At 44.8% G+C, this 21,776-nt stretch overlaps 1 protein-coding gene across 1 annotated transcript; it reads left to right on the top strand.

The window, feature by feature from the left end:
• Positions 1-841: 841 nt before the first annotated feature.
• OTOP1 (otopetrin 1) lies at positions 842-19,667 on the top strand. Its single transcript, XM_082236842.1, has 6 exons — positions 842-1,105; positions 11,344-11,480; positions 13,253-13,311; positions 15,174-15,304; positions 16,074-17,020; positions 18,624-19,667. Exons 1-6 carry the CDS (start codon positions 1,000-1,002, stop codon positions 18,792-18,794), a joined length of 1,551 nt encoding a protein of 516 aa, XP_082092968.1. The 5' UTR covers positions 842-999; the 3' UTR covers positions 18,795-19,667.
• Positions 19,668-21,776: the final 2,109 nt, after the last annotated feature.

Raw genomic sequence — 21,776 nt, 5'->3', positions numbered from 1 at the left:
CTCCCCTCCCCTGCTTTAGCCGGCCAGTCGAAGCCATTCCCGGGGTGTGACCACTGTCGCCTGCGGACAGCTTCTAGGAGCCACAGGGGAGAGCGGAGTGCAGGACGGGACCAAAGGTGGACAAGCTACCCAGAAGGAGCACGATGCGGGCCCGGCGCCCCCCAGACACCCAGGAGCAGAGGCACCGAGTTGGGCGCCTGGGGGCGTCTCCCCTCCTCCCTCCACGCAGCCCAGGCTCCTGAGGCGGGAGATGCGCTTCGTTTCCCGCCTGGCCTTGGGAAGCGGCCCTCGCTCCGCGCGCGTCGCCCTCCGGGCGGATTCCCGCCCGGCTAGTCACGGTCAGGCTGCCCCGCGGCGCTGCTCTCATCCGGCCTGGTGCCAAGCCGAGGGAAGGGCCCGGGGCTCCAGCCGCGTCGCCCGCCCCACCCAGTGACATCAGGACCCCTTGGCGGCCCGGCGGCCCCGCCGAGCCATAAAGGCTCCTCAGGCGCCCGAGCGGGACGCAGGTGGAGAGAGGAAGGGAAAGGAGCGCTTCCCGCCCACCCAGAGCAACGCCGGCCAAAGGAAGGGCAGCTGGTCTGTCGAGAGCGAGGAAGCGGGCGAAACTCCGCCGGGAGCCCTGACAGGTGGCGCGGCAGCCCCTCAGCGCCCGAGCCCGTCCTCCTCCTCCTCCTCGCCCGCCCCAGCCCCGCAGCCATGGCCGTCGAAGGGCGGCAGGGCAGCCTGGGCGGGTCCCCCGCGAGGGGCAAGCAGAGCGGCGGCGCGGAGGAAAGCGGCGGCTGGGAGCTGGAGCAGGTGGCGGCCGCCGAGGGCCCCCCGCCCCCCTCGCCCCGCGGCCGGCTGGCTCGGCTGCGGAGGACGCCCGAGAAGAACGCCGAGATCCTGAGCAGCCAGTACGGCTTGCACCTCTTCCTGGCGGGGCTGCTGCTGCTCTTCGCGTGGGCCGTGCACGCCAAGGGCTTCTCGCAGAGCGCCGTCCTCGCCTACCTCACCACCCTCATGCTGCTGCAGATCCTCTGGATGGCCTGGTACATCTGCCGCCGCTACGCCCACCAGAGGCTCATCCAGGACAAGGACACGCACGCCGGGGCGCGCTGGCTCAAGTGTGAGTGGGGCGCCCGAGCGGGGGACGGGCGGGGGGCGGGGGGCAGCGGGGCGCGGGATGGAGGCTCCCTCTCCCCGCGCGCAAGCCGCTAGTTGGCGGCGGCGTTTGCGCGCCCCGCAGTTGGCAGAGAAGGCACCGCGCGCTCTTTCCGTCGAAGTCTGCGGGACTTTAAAACGGGACCGTACTTCGCCGCCTTCTAGCCCAGGGTGCCAACAGGATTCTCTCTGCCCCATGTACGTGCTGCTCTGCGGCACCGCCGAAAGAGATGCTGTTTGCATGCGCTGTATGTCACATGCAAACTCGTAACTTATTTTGCAAATGGGGAGTGGAGTGCCCCGAAATAAATCAGGGATCGCACACAATTAATAAAACATCCAACAGTTTCAACAGGTGAAACTTTCCCTATAATTGTCCTTCCATACTACAAAAGGCTTACTCTCTATGCCTTTAAAGCACATAAGAAGCACATCCCCCCCCCCCAAGAATTCTGGACAACGTAGTTTGCTAAAGGTTGCTCGGGATTGTAACTCTGTGAGGGATAAACTGCAGCGCCCAGAACTCTTTGAGGGGGGAATTATGTTGCAAATGTTCTTTAAAGTCAAGGTGTGCAGGCAGCATCTCTTTAATACCTGCTTGCAGGCTGCCACATACCTGTTAGGGGCACAAGAGCCCTGCTGTCCTCCAATGCCAACCCTAAACCATACAAAGAACAACTTTCATGAGTTGCAAATGAGTCACGTTACTGTAGGTCTTTCAGCTGTTGAACTTAAGCTGGAAATACTACATTCAGTGCAAGACCAGGCGTGGTGTTTCAGATGGAGGGGATTAAAGGTGATTTAAGATTTACAACAATTTTGCTCAGATGACCCTGCTTGGGAAAATTCTAATTTTAATTAGTTAAAAATCATGCAGTGTATTCATTTGGATGTATGGCTGGGTGGTCATCTGTCTTGGATGCTTTAGCTGAGATTCCTGCATTTCAGGGGGTTGGACTAGATGACCCTTGGGGTCCCCTCCAACTCTGTGAATCTATGATTTGTTGTGGTTATTTATTAGTACCTCATAATAAGTACTATCCCCCTTATTTTTCCTTTCTGAGCAAAAAGAGATTTGAAATCCCCACTCAGCCTTGAAATTCATGTTGTGCCCTTGGTTGGGTCACTGTCCCTTAACCTAACCTACTCACAGGCTTGTTGTGAGGATAAAATGGAAAGGGGGGGGGAGAGAACATGTATGCTGCCTTGAGCATTTTGAACAACGACAACAAAATCCCATTTAAGTGTTTATACCAGCAGTATTCCTGACACACGCACACCAGAACCCACAGATTCTCCCATGGATGGGAAAACAACTAATCACCCCTCCCTGCAAATTGCTACTACAATCAATTTGCCTTCCCTCCCCCCACTACAACATTTCCTTAGAAAAACTCCCAACACAACAACAGATTGCACAACAACTATACTCCAACTGTGAAGTACGCAGTGAACAGTATTACTCCATCCCTGCTTTATTCAAACATCTGCTGTTGTTTAAAGCTGTCATTTTCCTCTCAGTGTCCCTCCACCCCTGCTTTAATTAAACTTCTGTTTTTGTTTAAAACAGCCAGCTTTTTCAGTGTTTCTCCCTTCTTGCTGTCCTCAAACACCCTTCCTCTTTTCTGCTGTCTCCGCACGATGGTGCTGTGGGTTAAACCACAGAGCCTAGGGCTTGCCAATCAGAAGGTCGGCGGTTCAAATCCCCGTGACAGGGTGAGCTCCCGTTGCTCGATTCCTGTTCCTGACAACCTAGCAGTTCGAAAGCACAAAAGTGCCAGTAGATAAATAGGTACTGCTCTGGCGGGAAGGTAAATGGCGTTTCCGTACGCTGCTCTGGTTCGCCAGAAGTGGCTTAGTCCTGCTGGCCACATGACCCAGAAGCTGTACCCCAGCTCCCTTGGCCAATAAAGCGAGATGAGCGCCGCAACCCCAGAGTCATGACTGGACCTAATGGTCAGGGGTCCCTTTACCTTTTACCTTCACACAATGTGTTTCATTCCTGATCCCATGGTCTTCAACATGGAGTTCCAGATTCAATGTAGCAATTTTAAATATATATTTTATTAACGAGCAAATACCCAGATAAGTACAACTTTCCAACTGAACTTAACCTTCTCTAACTATACATGCTGACACAAGCACACCCGGTTCCACCCCACATTGTGGCTGCCTGGCGCATCACACACATGGTGCTGCACAGCATGCACATGATGTCATATGGCACAATGGGCCCCGTTGGACCCTCCCATGGACTATGACGAGTCCTGTTGGGCCTTTTGAAGGGTGCAATGGGCCCTATCAGGCCTCGGCTCACCGTGTGACGTCATGCACGTGCCACGTTGGGTCACCCAGTGGGGCGGCCACAGTGAAAATTTTGTGAGTGCCCCAGAGATGGTGCTATTAATCTTAAAGATACTGTAGTGTATATCATCATGGGGTGTGTGCGCAAAGGGGCTGCAGAATAGGAGAGAGGAGAAGGCATGGAAATGGGGGCGATCTCTGTGTAAGGGAGAGTTCAGAGAGAGAGAGTACGAAAGGAAAAGGGTGGTGGTGACAATATGGGAACAATGGTGGTTGGATGAAAGGAGGGAGTGGGAGGCTTGGGAATGGGGTGAAGATGAAAGCAGGGTCAAGAAAGGTTCTGCAGAACAGGAGAGGATGGTGGCTTCATAACTGGACTTAGTGAAAAGGGTGCTTAGTTGTTGCAAAGTGTGGGAGGAGAATGATGAAGGAAGTTACCATGGGAGTAGTTTGGGTGCAAATAACACCCAGAACTATCATCATGGGATCCTCCATCAGTACCCCAGAGACTACTTCATCCAGCCTGGTCAAGGATCCTGCTGGGCGACAGGTTGGTCAGTAGATCAGCAGCTTCCCCAATCTGTCTCTCTGGCTCAACACCAGGTGCAGACCCTCTTAAGTCCATCCCAGTGTTAGAAGTTTCCTGCTCTTATGGACAACAGCAACACCCCCTTTAAAACCCCACTCCCCCATTCTAGGCTGGCGCAGTACTGAGAACCAGTTGGGCACAGTGGGGGAGGTCACTCCCCCGAGTCTCTGTAAAGCAGGCCAGATCAGCCCATTCATCTGCAGTCAAGTCGTGGATGCGCATAGTCTTACTGCGGACTGAGCTGGCATTTTGCAACAGCACCACCAGACCAGAGGGCTCAGTCACTTTGCTACCAGTGACTTTGAGAGGAGTTGGTGGGCTGGAATAAGGAACAGGGACTAAACATGTTGCTGATGGTAGTCAGCCTCTCCACTCCTTCCCACCACCAGAGAAATTTGGACAGCATCTTCACCATTCCCTGCCTCCTGCTCACCCTGATGCATCAATGCACTGCCACATCCTGCTGGGAGATTAGGGCTACAGATTGTAAGCTAAGGTGCAGCATCATGCATATCCCACACTATCGGGAAGTAGATGGTAAATCCCCCAAAACTTGTCTCCCTCTGCCTCTCACTATGGGGGAACCCCACCAAACCAAACTTCCCCTCCTCCAGGCTCTTAGCCTGGTGAGGGTCAGAGACCAGTCTCCCACAGCACATGGCCTACAGCTCTATAATTGATTGGCAGTGTGGGGCTCCTGTGGGACAACCCAAAGGGTAAAATCCCGTGGTGTTGCTCCTGGGGGGGGGGCATGCAGCTGAGCCTATTGTTATAGCAAGGCAGACCCTGGCACATAACCCAGCTGTGTTTCCTATGCCAGCAATCAAGCCATATCCCACACTACAATCAGCACAAAACACTCTTAGCTGCAGGCAGGTGTCAGTCAGGTCAAAGGAATGGATGCAGAAAAAGACACACTTCCTGTCTGGGAAGGCAGACCAGGCAAAGGCCAGGATAGTGCACAATCAGCTCTTCTCTGCAGGTTTGCCACTTCCAGTGTATGAATGCCTGGACTGCATAGCATGTATTAGCACTGATTTAAACAGTCAAAAAAAAAAAAAAATCCTTCCTGTAGCACCTTAAAGACCAACTAAGTTAGTTCTTGGTATAAGCTTTCGTGTGCATGCACACTTCTTCAGATACCTGAAGATTTAAACAGTATTTACTTTCAAGTAGGTGTGGCTAGGACTGCAGCCTTATTCCACAAATGTATGCATAGAACTGTACTCTTGCAGCCTAGTTCTAACCAAGTTAACATTGAGTTCAGCATCAACTCAAAGTAAATCAGTAATTATGCAGTAAGTATGCACAGGACAGGACGCGGGTGGCGCTGTGGGTTAAACCACAGAGCCTAGGACTTGCTGATCAGAAGTCGGTGGTTTGAATCACCGTGATGGGGTGAGCTCCCATTGCTCAGTCCCTGCTCCTGCCAACCTAGCAGTTCGAAAGCACGTCAAGTGCAATTAGATAAACAGGTACCGCTCTGGCGGGAAGGTAAACGGCGTTTCCGTGCGCTGCTCTGGTTCGCCAGAAGCGGCTTAGTCATGCTGGCCACATGACCCGGAAGCTGTATGCCGGCTCCCTCGGCCAGTAAAGCGAGAGGAGCGCCGCAACCCCAGAGTCAGCCACTACTGGACCTAATGGTCAGGGGTCCCTTTACCTTTACCTTTATGCACAGGATTGCAGAACAGCAGAATATTCTATGTTCCAGTCATATTAGGATTGCTTTAAACTGGAAAAAGCACAGGCTTGGAAAGAGCATTTGAGAATATATGACATTTGCAGTCCAGTGTATGCATGATAAGTAATCTACACTGATACCAATGGTTATTATGTCCTGTGTTTGCTAATTTGTATAGCAAATATTTGTACTGATTTACTTACTGTAAGCAACTATATACAGTATATATGCAGTAAGTAAATTACACACACACACACACACACACACACACGATATATACGTGATATATATTACAGATGTTAAGTTATTAGGTCAGGATGTTGGGAAGATAGGAATTTTGCAGAACTAGACAGCATCTTAAAAAGTAGAGACATCACCTTGCCAACAAATGTCCGTATAGTAAAAGCTATGGTTTTCCCAGTAGTGATGTATGGAAGTGAGAGCTGGACCATAAAGAAGGCTGATCACCAAAGAATTGATGCTTTTGAATTCTGGTGCTGGAGGAGACTCTTGAGAGTCTGCAAGAAGTCATGGACTGCAAGAAGATCAAACCTCTCCATTCTGAAGGAAATCAGCCCTGAGTGCTCACTGAAAGGACAGATCATGAAGCTGAGGCTCCAAGACTTTGGCCACCTCATGAGAAGAGAAGACTCCCTGGAAAAGACCCTGATGTTGGGAAAGATGGAGGGCACAAGGAGAAGGGGATGACAGAGGATGAGATGGTGGGACAGTGTTCTCGAAGCTACAAACATGAGCCTGACCAAATTGCGGGAGGCACTGGAAGACAGGAGTGCCTGGCATGCTCTGGTCCAGGGGGTCACAAAGAGGCGGACACGACTAAACGACTAAACAACAACAACAGGCACATAAGTGCCTAAAAAGAGATACAGGTTGCTATCTGCCTTGATCACAGGAAGGCCCATCCAGTTCAATTTTGCTTTTAAAAGTATTTCTCTTTCTCCATGAGAGCTTGAATCATATTTATTGTTGAGTAAATGTGTTTAGGTCAGGATGAAACAGCACTGTCCTATCTTATGTCTACTCAAATATACGTCCTATTGAATTCAGGGGGGCTTACTACCAGGAAAGTGAGGCTAGGAATTTGTAGACCATGTCCTTAACCCCAGGAAGCACCCACTTTATCTTTCAAAAAATTCTGAGAGTTATAAAAGTAAAATAAGGAAACCCATTGCAAAACGTAGCAGAAAGAAAGCAAAGGCGTTCTGAGGAAGGTTATACTTGCTGTGTTGTAAAATGTAATAGAATGAGCCAGCAGAAATAAATATCTGGGGGGCAAAGCATAATTAGGATCTTCCATGACAGTCAGTTGCTCCTTGGGGCTACTTTGAAGGGGGTTTAATCCTTTTCTCCTATGCCCTTTGCCATGCTGTAAATTACTCGGAAGCTGCTATTAGCCTGGGGAGGGCGGGGGGCTGGAGAGGTACAAGTGCAGGAAGTTGAGCAGGCCAAACAAGTTTTACTTAACAGTATTTCTTCCTTTAGCATGGAATGACAGGTTTCTGGCGATGCACAGATGCGTGCTAAGGATAATACTTACATAAGCAAGTCCTAATTTCTTCTAAGGCATTGACTCATACACAAAGAAGCTGTAAACTAATGGCTGAAAATCAAAAGGTGATATGGGGAAGTTATTCCTGCTTCAAAATATATGCCTTTTTGAAATTTCTTACTGCAGTTGCTAACAGTATAGTGCTGGGTTCCCAAAATGGTACAGCCATGTGTTTATAGTCCCCAGAAAAATACACCTATTCTAACCCTTAGGCATCTTTTCCCATTCAGCGAGTGTGTAGCCCATGGGGTGTAAGTGAGCAGAGGGTTTAACTAGGGTTGGGGAGACCCAGATTCAAATCCCCACATGGTCATGTTGCTTGCTGGGGTGATGCTCAGCCCCCTCACCTGCCTCACAGAGCGGCAGGGACAAAGGTGTGTGGGGTACAGAGCCTTGACTTCCTCGGAGGAAAGGTGGTAAATAAATAATAAAATGGATTGTTACCCTAATGCAGGGAGAAGAAAGAGCCCCCCCCTTGTTAGAGACCCCCTGTCCTTGCAGAAAAATAGTGGCAGCAGTTTGGACCCCCCCCTCCCCTAGCCAATGGCTGTCCAGGCCAGGGGATTTGGATGGCTGAGGAGAAACCAGCTGAGATCAAGCCTCACAATCTCTAGCTCCAAGACTGAGTTTGACTGAAAGTGCTCAGCACCCGGTTTCCATGGCTCATATCTTCCAAATGCAGTCTGATCCTCCTCATAGATTTGGTGTGGAGGAAGAGTGAGCAGGGTGACCAACCCCAGAGATTGCGGGGGCTGGATTGCCTTGAGCTCTGGGGCAAGTCGGCCCATGTTCTTTCCCTGAGCCGTACATTTAGCTCCATGATTTCAGGAGTAAACATGAAGTGAAATGTCTTGGTCCCACTTCACTGAGATCCAGAAGCCACCCTTCTTATTTACCTTGCCCTCTGCTGGATGGGAGTAGAAATAATGTTTTCACTCCCCAACCCCGGAGGTCAAGGTAAGGGGTGCCGAATGTGTCTGTTGAGTAGAAAGGGGAGCTCTGCTTCTGGATGGTCTGGCTGGAGGTGAACACAGGATGTTGCATTCCTTTGCACCCACTCAAGCCAATCCTCTGTTTGATGTTCAGGGAGCACGAATTGGCTGTAAATTTAACTAATCCCCACTGCTAAGGTGTCTGTAGTGAATGTGTGGCAAAGGCGGACACTGGTTCTAGCTGTTATGATCGAAGGGGTGTTTAGCCAAGGAATATATTATTATCTTACTATTATTTATCAAATGTCTATACCACCTTTCATCTGAGGATCACAGAGCAGTTTACAGTATGGCGTGGATTGTGGGATTTTCACAGCAACTAGCTGGAGGGCTACTTTGTCTTTGTTTTCAAGTTCTAAGAGTGGGGTGCGGGTTGCTGTTGGAAGTTTATGTTTGGAGTCTTGAGACCGAGTGCCTGTAAGAACTTTTTGGCAATGACAAGTGTTAGCAATCTGCTCTTCCTGTATTTGTTCAGAGTTCCTTTTAAAACTAGATGTCTCCCTGCTGGTGCTTAACATTTTAATTTGTTTTAGTAGTTTTAGTATTTTGGTACCGTATTTTTCTCTCTATAACACTCACCTGACCATAACACGTGCATAGTTTTTAGAGGAGGAAAATCAGTAGGCATGCCACCCGTAGGCATTCCCTCCATAACACGCACAGACATTTCCCCTTCCTTTCTAGGAGGAAAAAAGTGAGTGTTATGGTGCAAAAAATACGGTAATTTTAATCTGTTTTGGTATTCAAACTTTTGCATGCTTTTAAGTGCTCTTGTAATTTTTTTCTTGATTTATCCTTTTGTAAGCTGCTTTGTAAAAACCCCTCAATCAAGCAGTGCAGAAATTTTATGAAATTAAATAAATAAATACATAATACACTATGTTGCTGTTGGAGTTCTGTGGTTGAGTACAGAGTTTGTCTGATCTATTGTGATGGAAATATGCAGGGAAGATGAGAAGTGGGGAACTGTTTTTTTGGTGGGGGGTAGGGCTCCCGGCGGGAAGATAAACGGCATTTCCGTGCACTGCTCTGCTTCACCAGAAGCGGCTTAGTCATGCTGGCCACATGACCCGGAAGCTGTACGCCGGCTCCCTTGGCCAGTAAAGCGAGATGAGCGCCGCAACCCCAGAGTCAGCCACGACTGGACCTAATGGTCAGGGGTCCCTTTACCTTTACCTAGGGCTCCATTGAGGTCAATGGGTGGTTTTTTGTTTCTGCCACCTCTTAAATTGGCATAATGTTGTATCAAAGGCAAAATCACTATTGGGAGGCATATAGGATGTGGGGTTTGTTTGTTTCTCACCCCTGTTTTGGTCTCTCCATCAGCAGAGTTTTGCTGGTGGTACAGAGGTGTATTTCTGGCACAGCAAGTCTTTCCTCATATCCTAAAATCTCCCAGTGCAAGTACAAGTCCTGATTAATATATTTACAATGCATGTTTACTGATAAGTAAATTTCACTGTGTTTATTGTGACTAACATCCAGGTAACTGCACAGAATTGCAGGTGGTAGCCAACAAAGAAGCTCTATTTCCTTAAGGACTTCTGGCTAAATTTGTCCTCAATTTGTAATCCATCATACATTTACTCCTGGGTAATCATGTTAATCTTATGAAAATGAGTTGGGGATTTAAATTTGGTTTACTTCAATTTCTAGCTCTCCTGATCCCAAGAGACTGGAGCAATTGATAAGTTTAAAAAAATAGAGTAATCAGGGCTGTCTTTAGCAGATGTGGCGCCGGGGTGCAAATATCCGCCCAGCGCCCCCTAATTACCACGGATAGTATTGGGGTGGCTGTAGCTGCGCACTGCCAGCCATGGCGGAGGGGGCACAACTCTCCCCCTGGCACTGCGGGAGAGTGATCCCCGCAGAGGCTTGGGAGGGAAGCTGCGCGCCCACCAGCCATATAGTTGGCGGGGTGCAGCTGCCGGGCGTGCAGGGAAAGGGGAGGCCACTGGCAAAGCTGTGCAGCTCCCCCACTCGCTGGGCGCCCCTGAGAGGCCGGTGCCCTGGCGCAACGCACCACTAAGCCCTATGGAAAAGACGGCTCTGAGAGTAATAAACCAGCGGTTCCCAACTCACCCCCCTCCAAATTTACATAGTATGGTGACCTATTGATTTATTATTACATTAATTTTGGACCTTAGTACTTTCCCAGTTTCATGCATTTTAATGGCAAGTTTGCCTGTTTTATAATCATTGCTTGATGCATCCAAGCAAAAACACCAATGAGCACCTTGTGGCAAATGGTGACTGGATCTCCCACCAGCTGCCAGAGAGCAGTTCCCAAGTGCTAAACTGGAAAGTTTGAGCCTTTCCAATGTTTGAATGCTAGTGCTAATACAAGATTACAATAAGCCAACGAAACACAAGCTGTAAGAGGTATTCGTCATACCAGTTGACGATTGCAAGCAATAATTATTTTGAATTTAAAGGCAAATTTGCAGGTGTTTGGCATGCATGGGACCATAAAAGCACACAAGCTTTGGGGCCTGGAAGGGGGCGGAAGGGGGGGCAGGGTGGGGGTGGGGCAGGGGCGGAAGCGGAAGGGGGCAGGCTTAAGCACACCCCACCAAAGTGTGTGTGAGCAGTGCCTTGCAATGCAACCCCCGTGCAAAGGGGGAGTTGCCTTTCAATAAGCAACCCCAACCTACTTGCACAGACTTTGCAGTCCACCCGCAGGTTAAGAAATGCTGCTCTGAATAACAATAACAGAATGAAAGCCACTTCCTACAAGCAGTGCCACTACCCGTGAATGGTTCAGAGTTTAATGAGGCAGCAGGAAAGGGAGTTTACTTATTTATTATCAAAAAAATTGTATACTGCTGTAGCATTAAAAAAATCAAAGCAGTTTATAGCAATAAAAACATAAGACCATACAATAAAACCACAAGTCATAAAATGTTAAAAACACAGGGTCCACAGGCGTGAGAGGTTTATTTCTTTACATTTTCACTATCTTCACATTAATTTTCCTATTAGTGTTTTTCTTCTTATTTGTTGTCTGTAGCATATAAAGATGTTGCCCTCCTAATGACATTTTATAATATTTTTAATTTTCTTTCAGGTGCAATTACTTTGTTTGCAGCGATTACTTTAATTATGGACTCTTTCAAAATTGGATACTTTGTTGGATATTCAGATTGCTTATCAGTCACGGAAGGTATTTTTCCTGCCACACATGCAGTACATACACTGCTGCAGGTAAAACCATTGATTTTTTATTATTCCTACCTGTGCGCTTGTGTTTTTGAGATAGTGCAGCACAGTCCCAAAGCAAAGCAAAAAACCCCACAAGTCTTATTCAATATTCACCATGTGACAAATAGCAAAAGCCAGGCTAGAACTATTAAGAATTATGAAGAGATAGGCAGAGAAAGCTGGAAGCTCCTGCGTCCTTGTTTGTTTGACCACGATTCCATCCAGTTCCCTCTGTTTGATTCCAGGGAGGTTTCAGAATTTTCCGCAATCAGAATCTGGCTTAAACATGGTTACTTTTGAACATGATGAATGCAAAATGCTCTCAGGTTCACGGGGCTGCCATTTTAAACAGAATATGTTTGGTTATAAATGCCTCTTGTGCAAGCGAATCAACATTATACAGTGTTGGGTGGGTACGTAAACACAAATCTCCCGCACTTACAAATGTACACATAAAAATGCAATAATGGATTAAACATACACGCTGAATGTTAGCTATGTCTCAAATGTTGCCTCGGATGAAAACTGTTATAAATCTCTTTAATTAAAGCCATGTAATTATGCTGCATTAATCTTCTTTCTAAATGGGGGACAATTTAATAACTATTTTGCCACCGCTGCCTAAGACATTGTCTCATTGGCTCAGTTGACTGGCCCTTCTAATTTTCTCTTCCTTCAAAGGACATAAGTCCCTTTCAAACAGCACAAAGACAGCTGTGAAATACTAGCCTGTCAGGGAAATTTTTTAAATGAAATTTATGGTGAAAGTCATCTACTATATTTTTCTGCTTCTAGGCACTTGCTAGCTTGACAGTGACTAGTACATTTGGATTCAAAACGTTTTACACACAGAGAAACCTTTAATTTGACAAAGTAATATTTAGCAATGAAGCAGAAAATGGCAACTGGCCAGATTTCCCAGCAAATAGAGTGGAGTAATGGTCTCCTGCTTCAGACAGAGAGCCAGTTTGTTTCTTGCCCTTCTGTATATGCAGTTTGTGGAGAACAACACAAATATCCTTTCCTTCTGTATGCAGTCAACCTTGAAGCAGAGAGGTAACCTAAGCCCCTCCGTATATACTGTAGAGCCGCACAGAGGAAGGGGGGAGAGATACAACCATATATAATTGCCACATAATACACCTCTTGCAAATACTGCAACATCACAGTGAAGGGCATGATCTAAGAACCTGAAGCACGGAGAATAACACTCCTATTACTGGTTTGGGTCTGAACAAGCTAAACTAAACAAAGGCTCCCAGTCTTCCCCCAAACCCCTTTTGTAACTGTAATGCTTCCCATGGCGCTTTAGTCTCAGTCTTTTGTTGCTTGTTTTTCTCAGCCTTAAAATGATCAAACAAAATAAATCACAGAGGACACATCTGGTTCTACAGCATATATAACCAGAACACTCAGGAGGGAACCCGGTGTATGCATCCTTGTACTTGACCCTCAGTTTGGTACTGTCTATTTGAAGTGGCTAGGAGGAGTTGAATTAATACAAAACATTGTCTTTATATAGCAAAGAATTTGAATAATGTGACCCAACTCATGTGTTGACCGAATGTGTGAGCAGTTCATCTGCATAGGGCTTAAGTAAAATGTCCTGTCATTGGGTTAGCTGCAGTGAGCTGCTTTACACCTAAGTAAATCTGGATTCCTGTGATCTCTTGCACATTTTTCTTTGGTGTTCATCCCTGACATATCTTATTTGTTCATAGCAAATAGTACCACTTTCCCAAATGACCCAATTATTTTTTCATATATGTTTTCAGGTATACTTCTTATGGTCACACGCAAAGGATATTATCCAATCCTTCAAAATGTTGGAGAGGTAAAATGAATATAATCTTCCTTATATTTTTAACCTGGGAAATATCAGTGAGAAACTACTGGTACTGAAAATGTTTATATTAATGTTTAGAAAATAATAGTATACATCTCTGTTTTGATTTTTTAAAATAAAATTACAGCATCCTCAGTTGGAAGGCCCCCTAGGAACCTAATATTTGTATGCCAGCAGTTGTCCATTCTCGTTTCCTGAAGTGGCCCTTCCATGGGAGACAGAGGCTGCTGCTTCCTCTCTTCCTTGGTCCCCTGAAGAACTTGCCTTGATTCTGTTGCACCGCGATCGTGTTTCTGCTCTTTGTTTCTCTTGTTCTTTTTCTTTTTTAAAACATCCCTTACTCCAAATAAAGCTTTGTTGTAATTCATGCTGCCTCATGCAGGAAGGCTTACTATAACACTCTTCTGCACTGGTGCTGTTGATTCCCAGTTCTGAAGATGTTCTCCACTCTGTGGGGACTTCTAAATACCATGGAGTAAGCAAGAAAGCGTTCAAGCACTTAGGAAGAAAACACAGAAATAGGTTGTAGCGGTGTGTGCTTGCTGCACAAATTATAGTCACACACCACTGGGCAGTTCTAAATTTCCCTTTTAAAAACTGTGCTATTTACAACTCTATGAGGGGTCAGACAGAATGTTCTCTAATTCTGGTGACAGATGGAAACTGTTGTAGTAATTTCCTTCTCCCCTGGAAATTATGGGGGCCATTTGTCCTTCCAATAATTGCAATTTGTATGAGGTTCTGGGGAAGAGTGGTGCATTTCAGAATGTTGAGCACTTCTCCAAAGCTCACAGGATACCTTTTCAGACAGCAGCACTTCAGCTCAGGTTGAAAGGCAGAATCTCAGACCCTAATAGTGCGATCTGGCATCATAGGCCTGCTTTTGTGTACCAGTATTCTTCTGAATAGTTGTTGAAACTGGCAGGCCTTCTGCAATCTTCTTATCACCAGCATAGCAATGCTAAGGGTAAGCATTCCTTCCCACCTATGAAACACCAAAATCCCTTATTATTATCTCAGCAAATCATTATATTTATTTCTCTGGCATAATACTGAACCCTGTCCTTTAACTACCATCTGCGAGCAGGCATGCTGACATCTCTGAAAACTAGTAGTGAAGTGTGAGTTAGTATATTTTCTGCTCCATCTGTCCTCAAAGACTTGAACAGGTTATAGAACATTTTAATTTTGGTTAGGTGGGTGGAGATGTACCATGCAGAGCAGGCTTCTTCAAACTCGGCCCTCCAGATGTTTTTGGCCTACAGCTCCCATGATTCCTAGCTAGCAGGACCAGTGGTCAGGGGTGATGGGAATTGTAGTCTCAAAACATCTGGAGGTCCGAGGTTGGGGAAGCCTGATGTAGAGAATGGCATTCTTTGATTGGAGACACAGTAAACAAGGATTAGGGGCAGAATCTATCTCCCAACTCTTATAGGTTTTTAAAAATTAAATGAGGACTAAAAAAACCCTCTCTCTTCGGAGAGTTACTATATATTACAAAGTTATTTCAGCTTCATACCAGTTAATTGTCCTAGCTGCTCTCATGAGTCCTGGGAATTGTAGTTTGCTGATGAGAACCTGCTGTCAAAGATCCCTAGGATATTTAAATTCTCACAGGCCACCTATATGCAACTTTTAGTGATGTGCAAATCTGTAATAGGTGGACAGGTATAATCTGAAGCCATACTATTTTCTATGTTACATCATGTAAACAGGGAAAGATTGCTGAAACACAAAGACTGTAGTGTTCTTTACTTGTTCACCAATAATAAATACTGGAAAATAAAATACTTCACTGATATGTTTTATACACTGTTGTCAATAACTTATTTGCTTTATTTATTTTCTAGGTTTGGAGTGATCCATTCTGTATTTACAAATTTGCTTTTGTGGACAAATGGTGTGTTAACAGAATCAAAGCATCAACTTAATGAACACAAGGAAAGGTTAATCACTCTTGGATTTGGAAACATAACATTAGGTAAGATAATTTTTTTGCTATCCTGTTTTTTAATTATCTAGAGACCAGGAATGATAGAAAGGGGACACAATATAGACTTTTTTTGCTTGTGCCTTTACTCTGGCTTGAATTCTTCTGTTTGCCATGACTGTTCCACTTGTTGTTATAATTATCTAGCCCCTAATTTCTCTTCTCTACATTGGCTGCTCCTCCCCCAATTCTGTTTTAAAGTCTTGTAGTTTGTGTCCTTTAGTGAGTTTCTGTAGCACCACCTTAGTATCTTGTGCATCAATGAAACTATTATCCCTAGTATCAGGTGTTCCCCTGTCATCTGTAATATAGTCCCCCTCCCCCTCAGGATTAAGTTTAAAGCTCTCCTGATCAGGTTTGCAAGACTCTTGGCAAACGTGTTCTTGTCAATTGCTGTGAGGTTGCAACCCATCTCTTGCCAGAAGTCCTTCCTCAAGGAAGAAAATACCATGGTCCAAGAAACCAAAGCTTTCCTGATGAGACCACCTGCACAGCCAGTGGCTTGCTTCCAGTATTTCACTGTCTCTTCCTGGGCCAAAGCCTTAATCATGCCTTGATCTTTGCCATTTTTGTGTTCTGTCTTTATAAACTTGGTATTTGCTTTATCCAAGTAGCTGTCCCTTTTGTAAAGCTATTCCCTTTTGGGCAGCTACTTTAGGCACCAAACTCCCTTTGGCTGATATTTCACAATTTGTTTAGGGAAAATTAATATTTATAATGTGATGCCATCTCATGTCTTGGTCTCACTCTTTCTTTTTAGAATTGGATGACCATGAGCCACAGTGTAACTGTACCACCACATTCCTCTGCTCCATATTTTCCCAAGGAATATATTACCTGTACCCCTTCAACATTGAGTATCACATTATGGCATCCACAATGCTCTATGTGCTATGGAAGAATATTGGACGCAAAGTTGAACACCTTCAGCAACACAAGATAACATTCAAGTTTCAAGGGAAAACATTGGGTGCCATTTTAGGACTGATTGTGTTCACCACAACAATAGCAATTGTTGTTGTCTATTTGTTTCAGATTGGACGTGCAAAAATAAAGAGCGAAATAGCACTTATTATGTTTTATTTGTATAGTATTGCAGTACTGACAATGATGTGTGTTGCTGGGATAGTCGCTCTTCTGATTTACCGGCTTGAAGAAAAATCACTGGATGTTTCCAAAAACCCAGCTAGGAAACTTGATGCAGACTTACTGGTTGGAGCTGCCTCAGGATCCTGGCTTTTGTCTTGGGGCTCCATCCTTGCAATTATTTGTGCTGATTCTCACCCTGCATATACATGGTATAACCTGCCCTTTTCCATACTTGTTATATTTGAGAAATATATTCAGAACCTCTTTATAATTGAGTCCATACACCGTGAGCATGAAAAGGTTAATGATGACATTAAAACAATTCGTATAGTCACTGTGTCCAATGGAAATACTCTTTCACCTGCACCTTCTTACAAAGAAATATATAATGGAATAGATGGCATTCAAAATGAAGAGTCACCGTACATGTTTAATGGAAATAATATTCTGCCTGAGAGCAGTGGAAGTGATGCTCTAGATGAAGACAAAAGTCAAGGCGACACCCCAGTTACTCCCTCCACCTCTGATTTCTCACTTTATAGCAAAAATTCTTCTGTCAACAACAAAAGAAACATCCTGAAGAATATTGCTGCATTTTTGTTCCTATGTAATCTTTCGGTAAGTTATTATGCAAAAATAATGGCAATTATTCCAGTGTTGCCAACTGATTAGAAACAAACGAAAGCTAGTTTAGCAGCACTTTGATCTGTAGAGATGTTCAAAGAGACGACCCTGGTCACCGAATGCTATCCTAAGCCCAGCTGCAGAGACCAGTTGAAGCATTGCTAACCTTGCCTCCCACTGTGCCCATTTTCCTTGAAAACACCAATCAAACAAGGTTGAGCAAATTATTTAAAATTTAATCCCTGTGGAAGCTGAAAGCTTTGTTGAAAAATGTATTGATTAACTCACCGATAAATCATATTGAAATGGCATGTAATGTGCTCAAGCACAGGTTACACATCTCACTTCAGTGCCAAACGCAAGTGAAGAAGTCACATTTCAATTTCGTAGTCTTTGTTATTAAGTCACATTGAAATTTTTGGAAGCCTTTTCCTTGATTACATACACTGGATTTATACAATTTTTTCAACTGGGCTTTAATGTAATATGTGGTTTTAATCAGTGGTAATAAAATCCAGGAAGTCTGAAAGCAACTTACGGTGCTCAGTGCAAGCTGTGCTGCTTTTGGCAGTGACCAGGACCACTCAGCATCTCCAAGCAGCTTCAGAGGAACAGTTGGGAACTTACGCTAACCTGCCCTACCCTGATTAACCATTCTCGCACTTGGCATCGTATGATGTCAGGTGACTGATATGTGAGCAGCCTTGCAGAGTTGGGTCACTTTGGGATTTGCCCTATGGCCAAAAGTGGTTCCCACCCTGGTTTATAGGATCCAGCATTAGGGAATGGCTAGTCTCATACTAGCACTAATTAGATCAGCTCATGTTCCAGTGCTTACTCCAGAATCAATGTGTAAATTGCTATATGAAGGAGAAGGACACAATTGAAAGCTGAAAGGGAAAAGTAATAACTGATCATCATGGCAGCATATTTATAGCATATTATTTATGAGTCTGGGTCTGAGTTTGGTGTGGTTATGTCCACACCAGTATCCCTTGCTGTGGTTTGCAGCTCTTCAGTTTGCCCTCGCCTATCTCCTTGAGGATACTGGTGCTGTCCTTTGGGCATTGTCCATTCTTCTGACTCTTGCTTCTGAATGTGGCCTAGAGTCATTTATCTACGAATTTTCCCTAGCTGTACTCCTGGCTAAAGTGAGGTCTCCTAGAAGTAGCCTCAGAGTTGGCATTGCATAAACTAGCTCCACAGCACAGACAGAATGTAAATCAAACCGTTCTGAAGAATCCTCCCTGGGTATAGTGGAAGTGGCGGACATTTTACCCTGGAGCCAAACACTCTAAACTGAATAATGATCACCTCTTTCCTTTGGTAATGTGAAATCTTGAACAGATCCAAATTGGTCCAGTTTTAAAAAGCAAATTGAGAGGAAGCGAGGAAAGGTTACTTTGAGGCAAACGTCCTTGGCACAGGCCAACCAGAATTCTATAAGCATATCAGTTTAATCAAAAGTAAAAAATGTGAAATTCTACAACTGAAATTTGAGTCAGATTTTGAATGAATAGTCTTAAAATTTGTTTCCTGTATAACCTCATGGGGATGTTAACATTTATATTTATTTTCCTTTCATTCTTATTCATAGCTTTGGATTCCACCAGCTTTTGGCTGCCGCCCTGAGTATGACAATGGACTGGAAGAAATGGTTTTCGGATTTGAGCCTTGGATCACGGTGGTTAACCTTGCAATGCCTTTTTCCATTTTCTATCGGATGCACTCAGCTGCTTCCCTTTTTGAGGTCATTTGCAAAACATGAATTTCATTTTTTAAAAAAAAAAACAGTGAAGGATAGATGGATGACTAAAGAACATGAATGCAGCAGCCAATGTTTGGCTAAAGCAGAGCGCGCAGTTTGAATGAAAGGATAATGAAGAAGATACAGACAATTGACAAGTGCCATATTTTGAAGAGCAAAAAAGAGGCACATTTGCCGACTTCTACTTTTAACCATGGATCACTATGATGACTCTACCCATGAAAAAGAGGACGTGTCCTGGAAAAAGAGGATATGGGGCAACCCGAGGTGGAACTCCTAATCCCTTATCAGTCCCTCCTGCCACCACAATGTAGGCAAGAATTTAATACATTGTCTCTATATGGTGAAGTCAATGAAAAGAAGACTGAACCTTTCCCTGGCTATTTTTCTCCCCTGTTAGAAAATAAAACACATTACCAGTTCAATGTATATAGACACATTTTTCTCTAAGTTCTTAGAGATTTATAATCATCATCATCTAGCCATGGACATAGCCAGGGGGCGGGGGCAGCTGCCTCCCCAATCAAGGAAATAAATAAAAATACTTAACTAAAAGTAGAAATTGTAGAAAGATTTTGACAGATTTTTCTGAGCACTTGGTGTCAAAAGAAAGTAATTTAAAACAACTGTTGTTGAGACATTTCATGAATCTCCTAGACAGAACCAGACAGAGGATGTTGACAAGGGGGTGTCCCCCCCAACATAATAAATCCTGGCTAAGCTCATGAATCTAGCCACATTTAATCACATTTAAGTTTTGCTGATTGCAATGGCAGGAGAGCACGTGCACCAGTGGGACTAAAAAAATGTCTGGATTGGTTGAGCAGACACTTTAATGTTTGAAAAATAGGAGAACAATGTTATGTTAACATTTCACAAGACAGACATGGCTAGATACTGGATGCCACAATTGCTTTGTACTTGTTATATGTATTTTTGTATTTGTGTGTGAACTTACTAAATAATGAAAGCTAATTTCCTTAAGAGTTGAGACTTTCATTTTGCCAAAACAAAGCTGATGTTGTAAAGTCTGGTTGATAGATTAGATTGTGGCAGTGTTAGCCCTGCAAGTCAAAATACTCCAGGATGGCCTTGCGCTCTTCTTGACAGAGGATGCTTCTCTATGCAAAGGGCTGTCTGATCCAAGTTGGGTTTGAAGATAAGGAACCATTAAGGAGCCCCTATTTATTTCTTTTGATCCAACCTTTCATAAAAGTATCGTCTCTCAAACTCACATCAATAAAAATGAAAGACACACCCCTGCCCAGACAGACACTGGGAGGACACTGGATGCGCAGAGATAGGGAGTGGAATGGAGGGATAAGGGAAATTGGGTTTGGAAGGCCAGAATTAGGTGCTAAGCTGTACGCAGACACTTCTGTTTGGACCAGGCTGATCTTCTGTTGCTTGAATAGCAGTTGGTGGCCCTTCTTATCCTTTGGCCAATGGATTGGGGGTGGATTGAGGGTGGGATACAGAGTTCTGTCTAGCAGGAAGGAGCTGAAGCAAACTCTTTGAAGCCGCTGCTTCTCTGATCCATGGATGGGGCCCAGATTGGTCCTCCCCTTGCCATGGCGATCTTCCTGGAATGAAGAGGGAGCAGCCAGTGGCCCTTAGCACCCGGACAGCAAACTGAGTAGGCACTGGTCACCTGACTACAATATTCCCTCAGATGATGATATATTTATTTATTTAAATTATACTAATTGTTTTAAAATTTGCATGTGTATATATAAATTAGCATATGTATATCACTTTTGTCCTTGTTTTTTGTTGATGTGTAAATGGCAGTCCTAAACATACTGGATGACATGCAACACTGTGCTCTTCCATTTGTTCTGCCTGTGCAAGCATCCCAGCTTGCCAGGCAGTATGAAATTCCTTCTCCCCCCACCACACACAGGTTGCTCTGGGGGTTCTCCTGACACCCCCAGACCAATTTTGAGGGTGCTGTGGGAAGAGGGGTGTGAAAGCAAGTGGAAGTCTTTATGTAGGGCTTGTGCCAATGGGCACTGTAGACTCATGTTGGGTATGATTCAGCCAAAATTCCCACCATTTTAAAAGTCCCATTGATTTAAATAGGAGAGAGTAAAGCACATGCTGAAAGTTCTCCCTTTGAAAACAATGGAATTTTAAAGTGTCTAAGTGTGGTTGGGTAAATTGTGGTGTCTGTATCACATTGCCTACTCCTATTCCTGTATATTTAGCATCTGGCAAAAAAAATAATTATGGCAATTTGGTTGTTCTTTCATTCATTTGATAGGCACAAGGGACAGTTTGCTTGTAAATACATTATTTCAGTGTTAATGCTCACCATGAAGACATTCTGGGGCTCCTCTAGCAGAAAGGAAACCCAGTGCAAAGTGTAACAAAGGGAAGAAACTCAACTTTTAAATCCATGGAAGAAAACTGACTGGAAAGAAGAGGTTTCAAGAGAAAGGAAATAATTACAGCCATGTCCAATTTGTGTACTTTCCTCCCACCCAAATTTCTGAACATGCTTTGCTGAAATAACATCTTGTTCTGCCCTAACACTGAGATCTTCAGACGATGAGCTTTGACTAACAATAGCTGCAGTCCTAATATGCTGCCTTAAACTGGGATCCAACAATTAGGAAAATGTACTAAAGATTTCCAGTCTTTGTTGCAGCTGAAGGGCGTAAACCTGGGGAAGGTCAACTGTGCAAAGTCAAAGGCATAAAAGTGTTTCACTGTCTGCCTAACTGTGCAATCCTAAATGGGCTTAAAGGAGTGTGTGTACTGGAGAGTTGACTTTTACTTCCAAAGTCCTGTCACCTTGCACCTGGTGGGAGGGACAGATGGTCTTTTTTTGGTAGGCATGGGGCACTTTCCTTTTCCATTGTCCCTTTGTTGATTTTTTAAACTGGTCCCAACTGGAACCAGCTCCAGGCTGATCTGGCGCGAGAGATTGTGGGACCTCTGCGAATAACCCCATTTGCTCCATCTTAGCCAACTATTAGA

This window comes from Podarcis vaucheri, assembly GCF_965113315.1.
Source record: "Podarcis vaucheri genome assembly, chromosome: 9".
NCBI classification, from domain to species: Eukaryota; Metazoa; Chordata; class Lepidosauria; order Squamata; family Lacertidae; genus Podarcis; species Podarcis vaucheri.
Note: the sequence above shows the minus strand (reverse complement) of the source record. Positions and strands in the feature narration are given on the sequence as shown.

Excerpts from the sequence above, each read along its gene's own strand:
- OTOP1 (XM_082236842.1), top strand. The coding sequence starts at position 1,000 with ATGCTGCTGCAGATCCTCTGGATGGCCTGGTACATCTGCCGCCGCTAC. Across the intron at positions 1,106-11,343 it reads CGGGGCGCGCTGGCTCAAGT|GTGCAATTACTTTGTTTGCA; the intron begins GTGAGTGGGGCG and ends ATTTTCTTTCAG. Across the intron at positions 17,021-18,623 it reads TGTTCCTATGTAATCTTTCG|CTTTGGATTCCACCAGCTTT; the intron begins GTAAGTTATTAT and ends TCTTATTCATAG.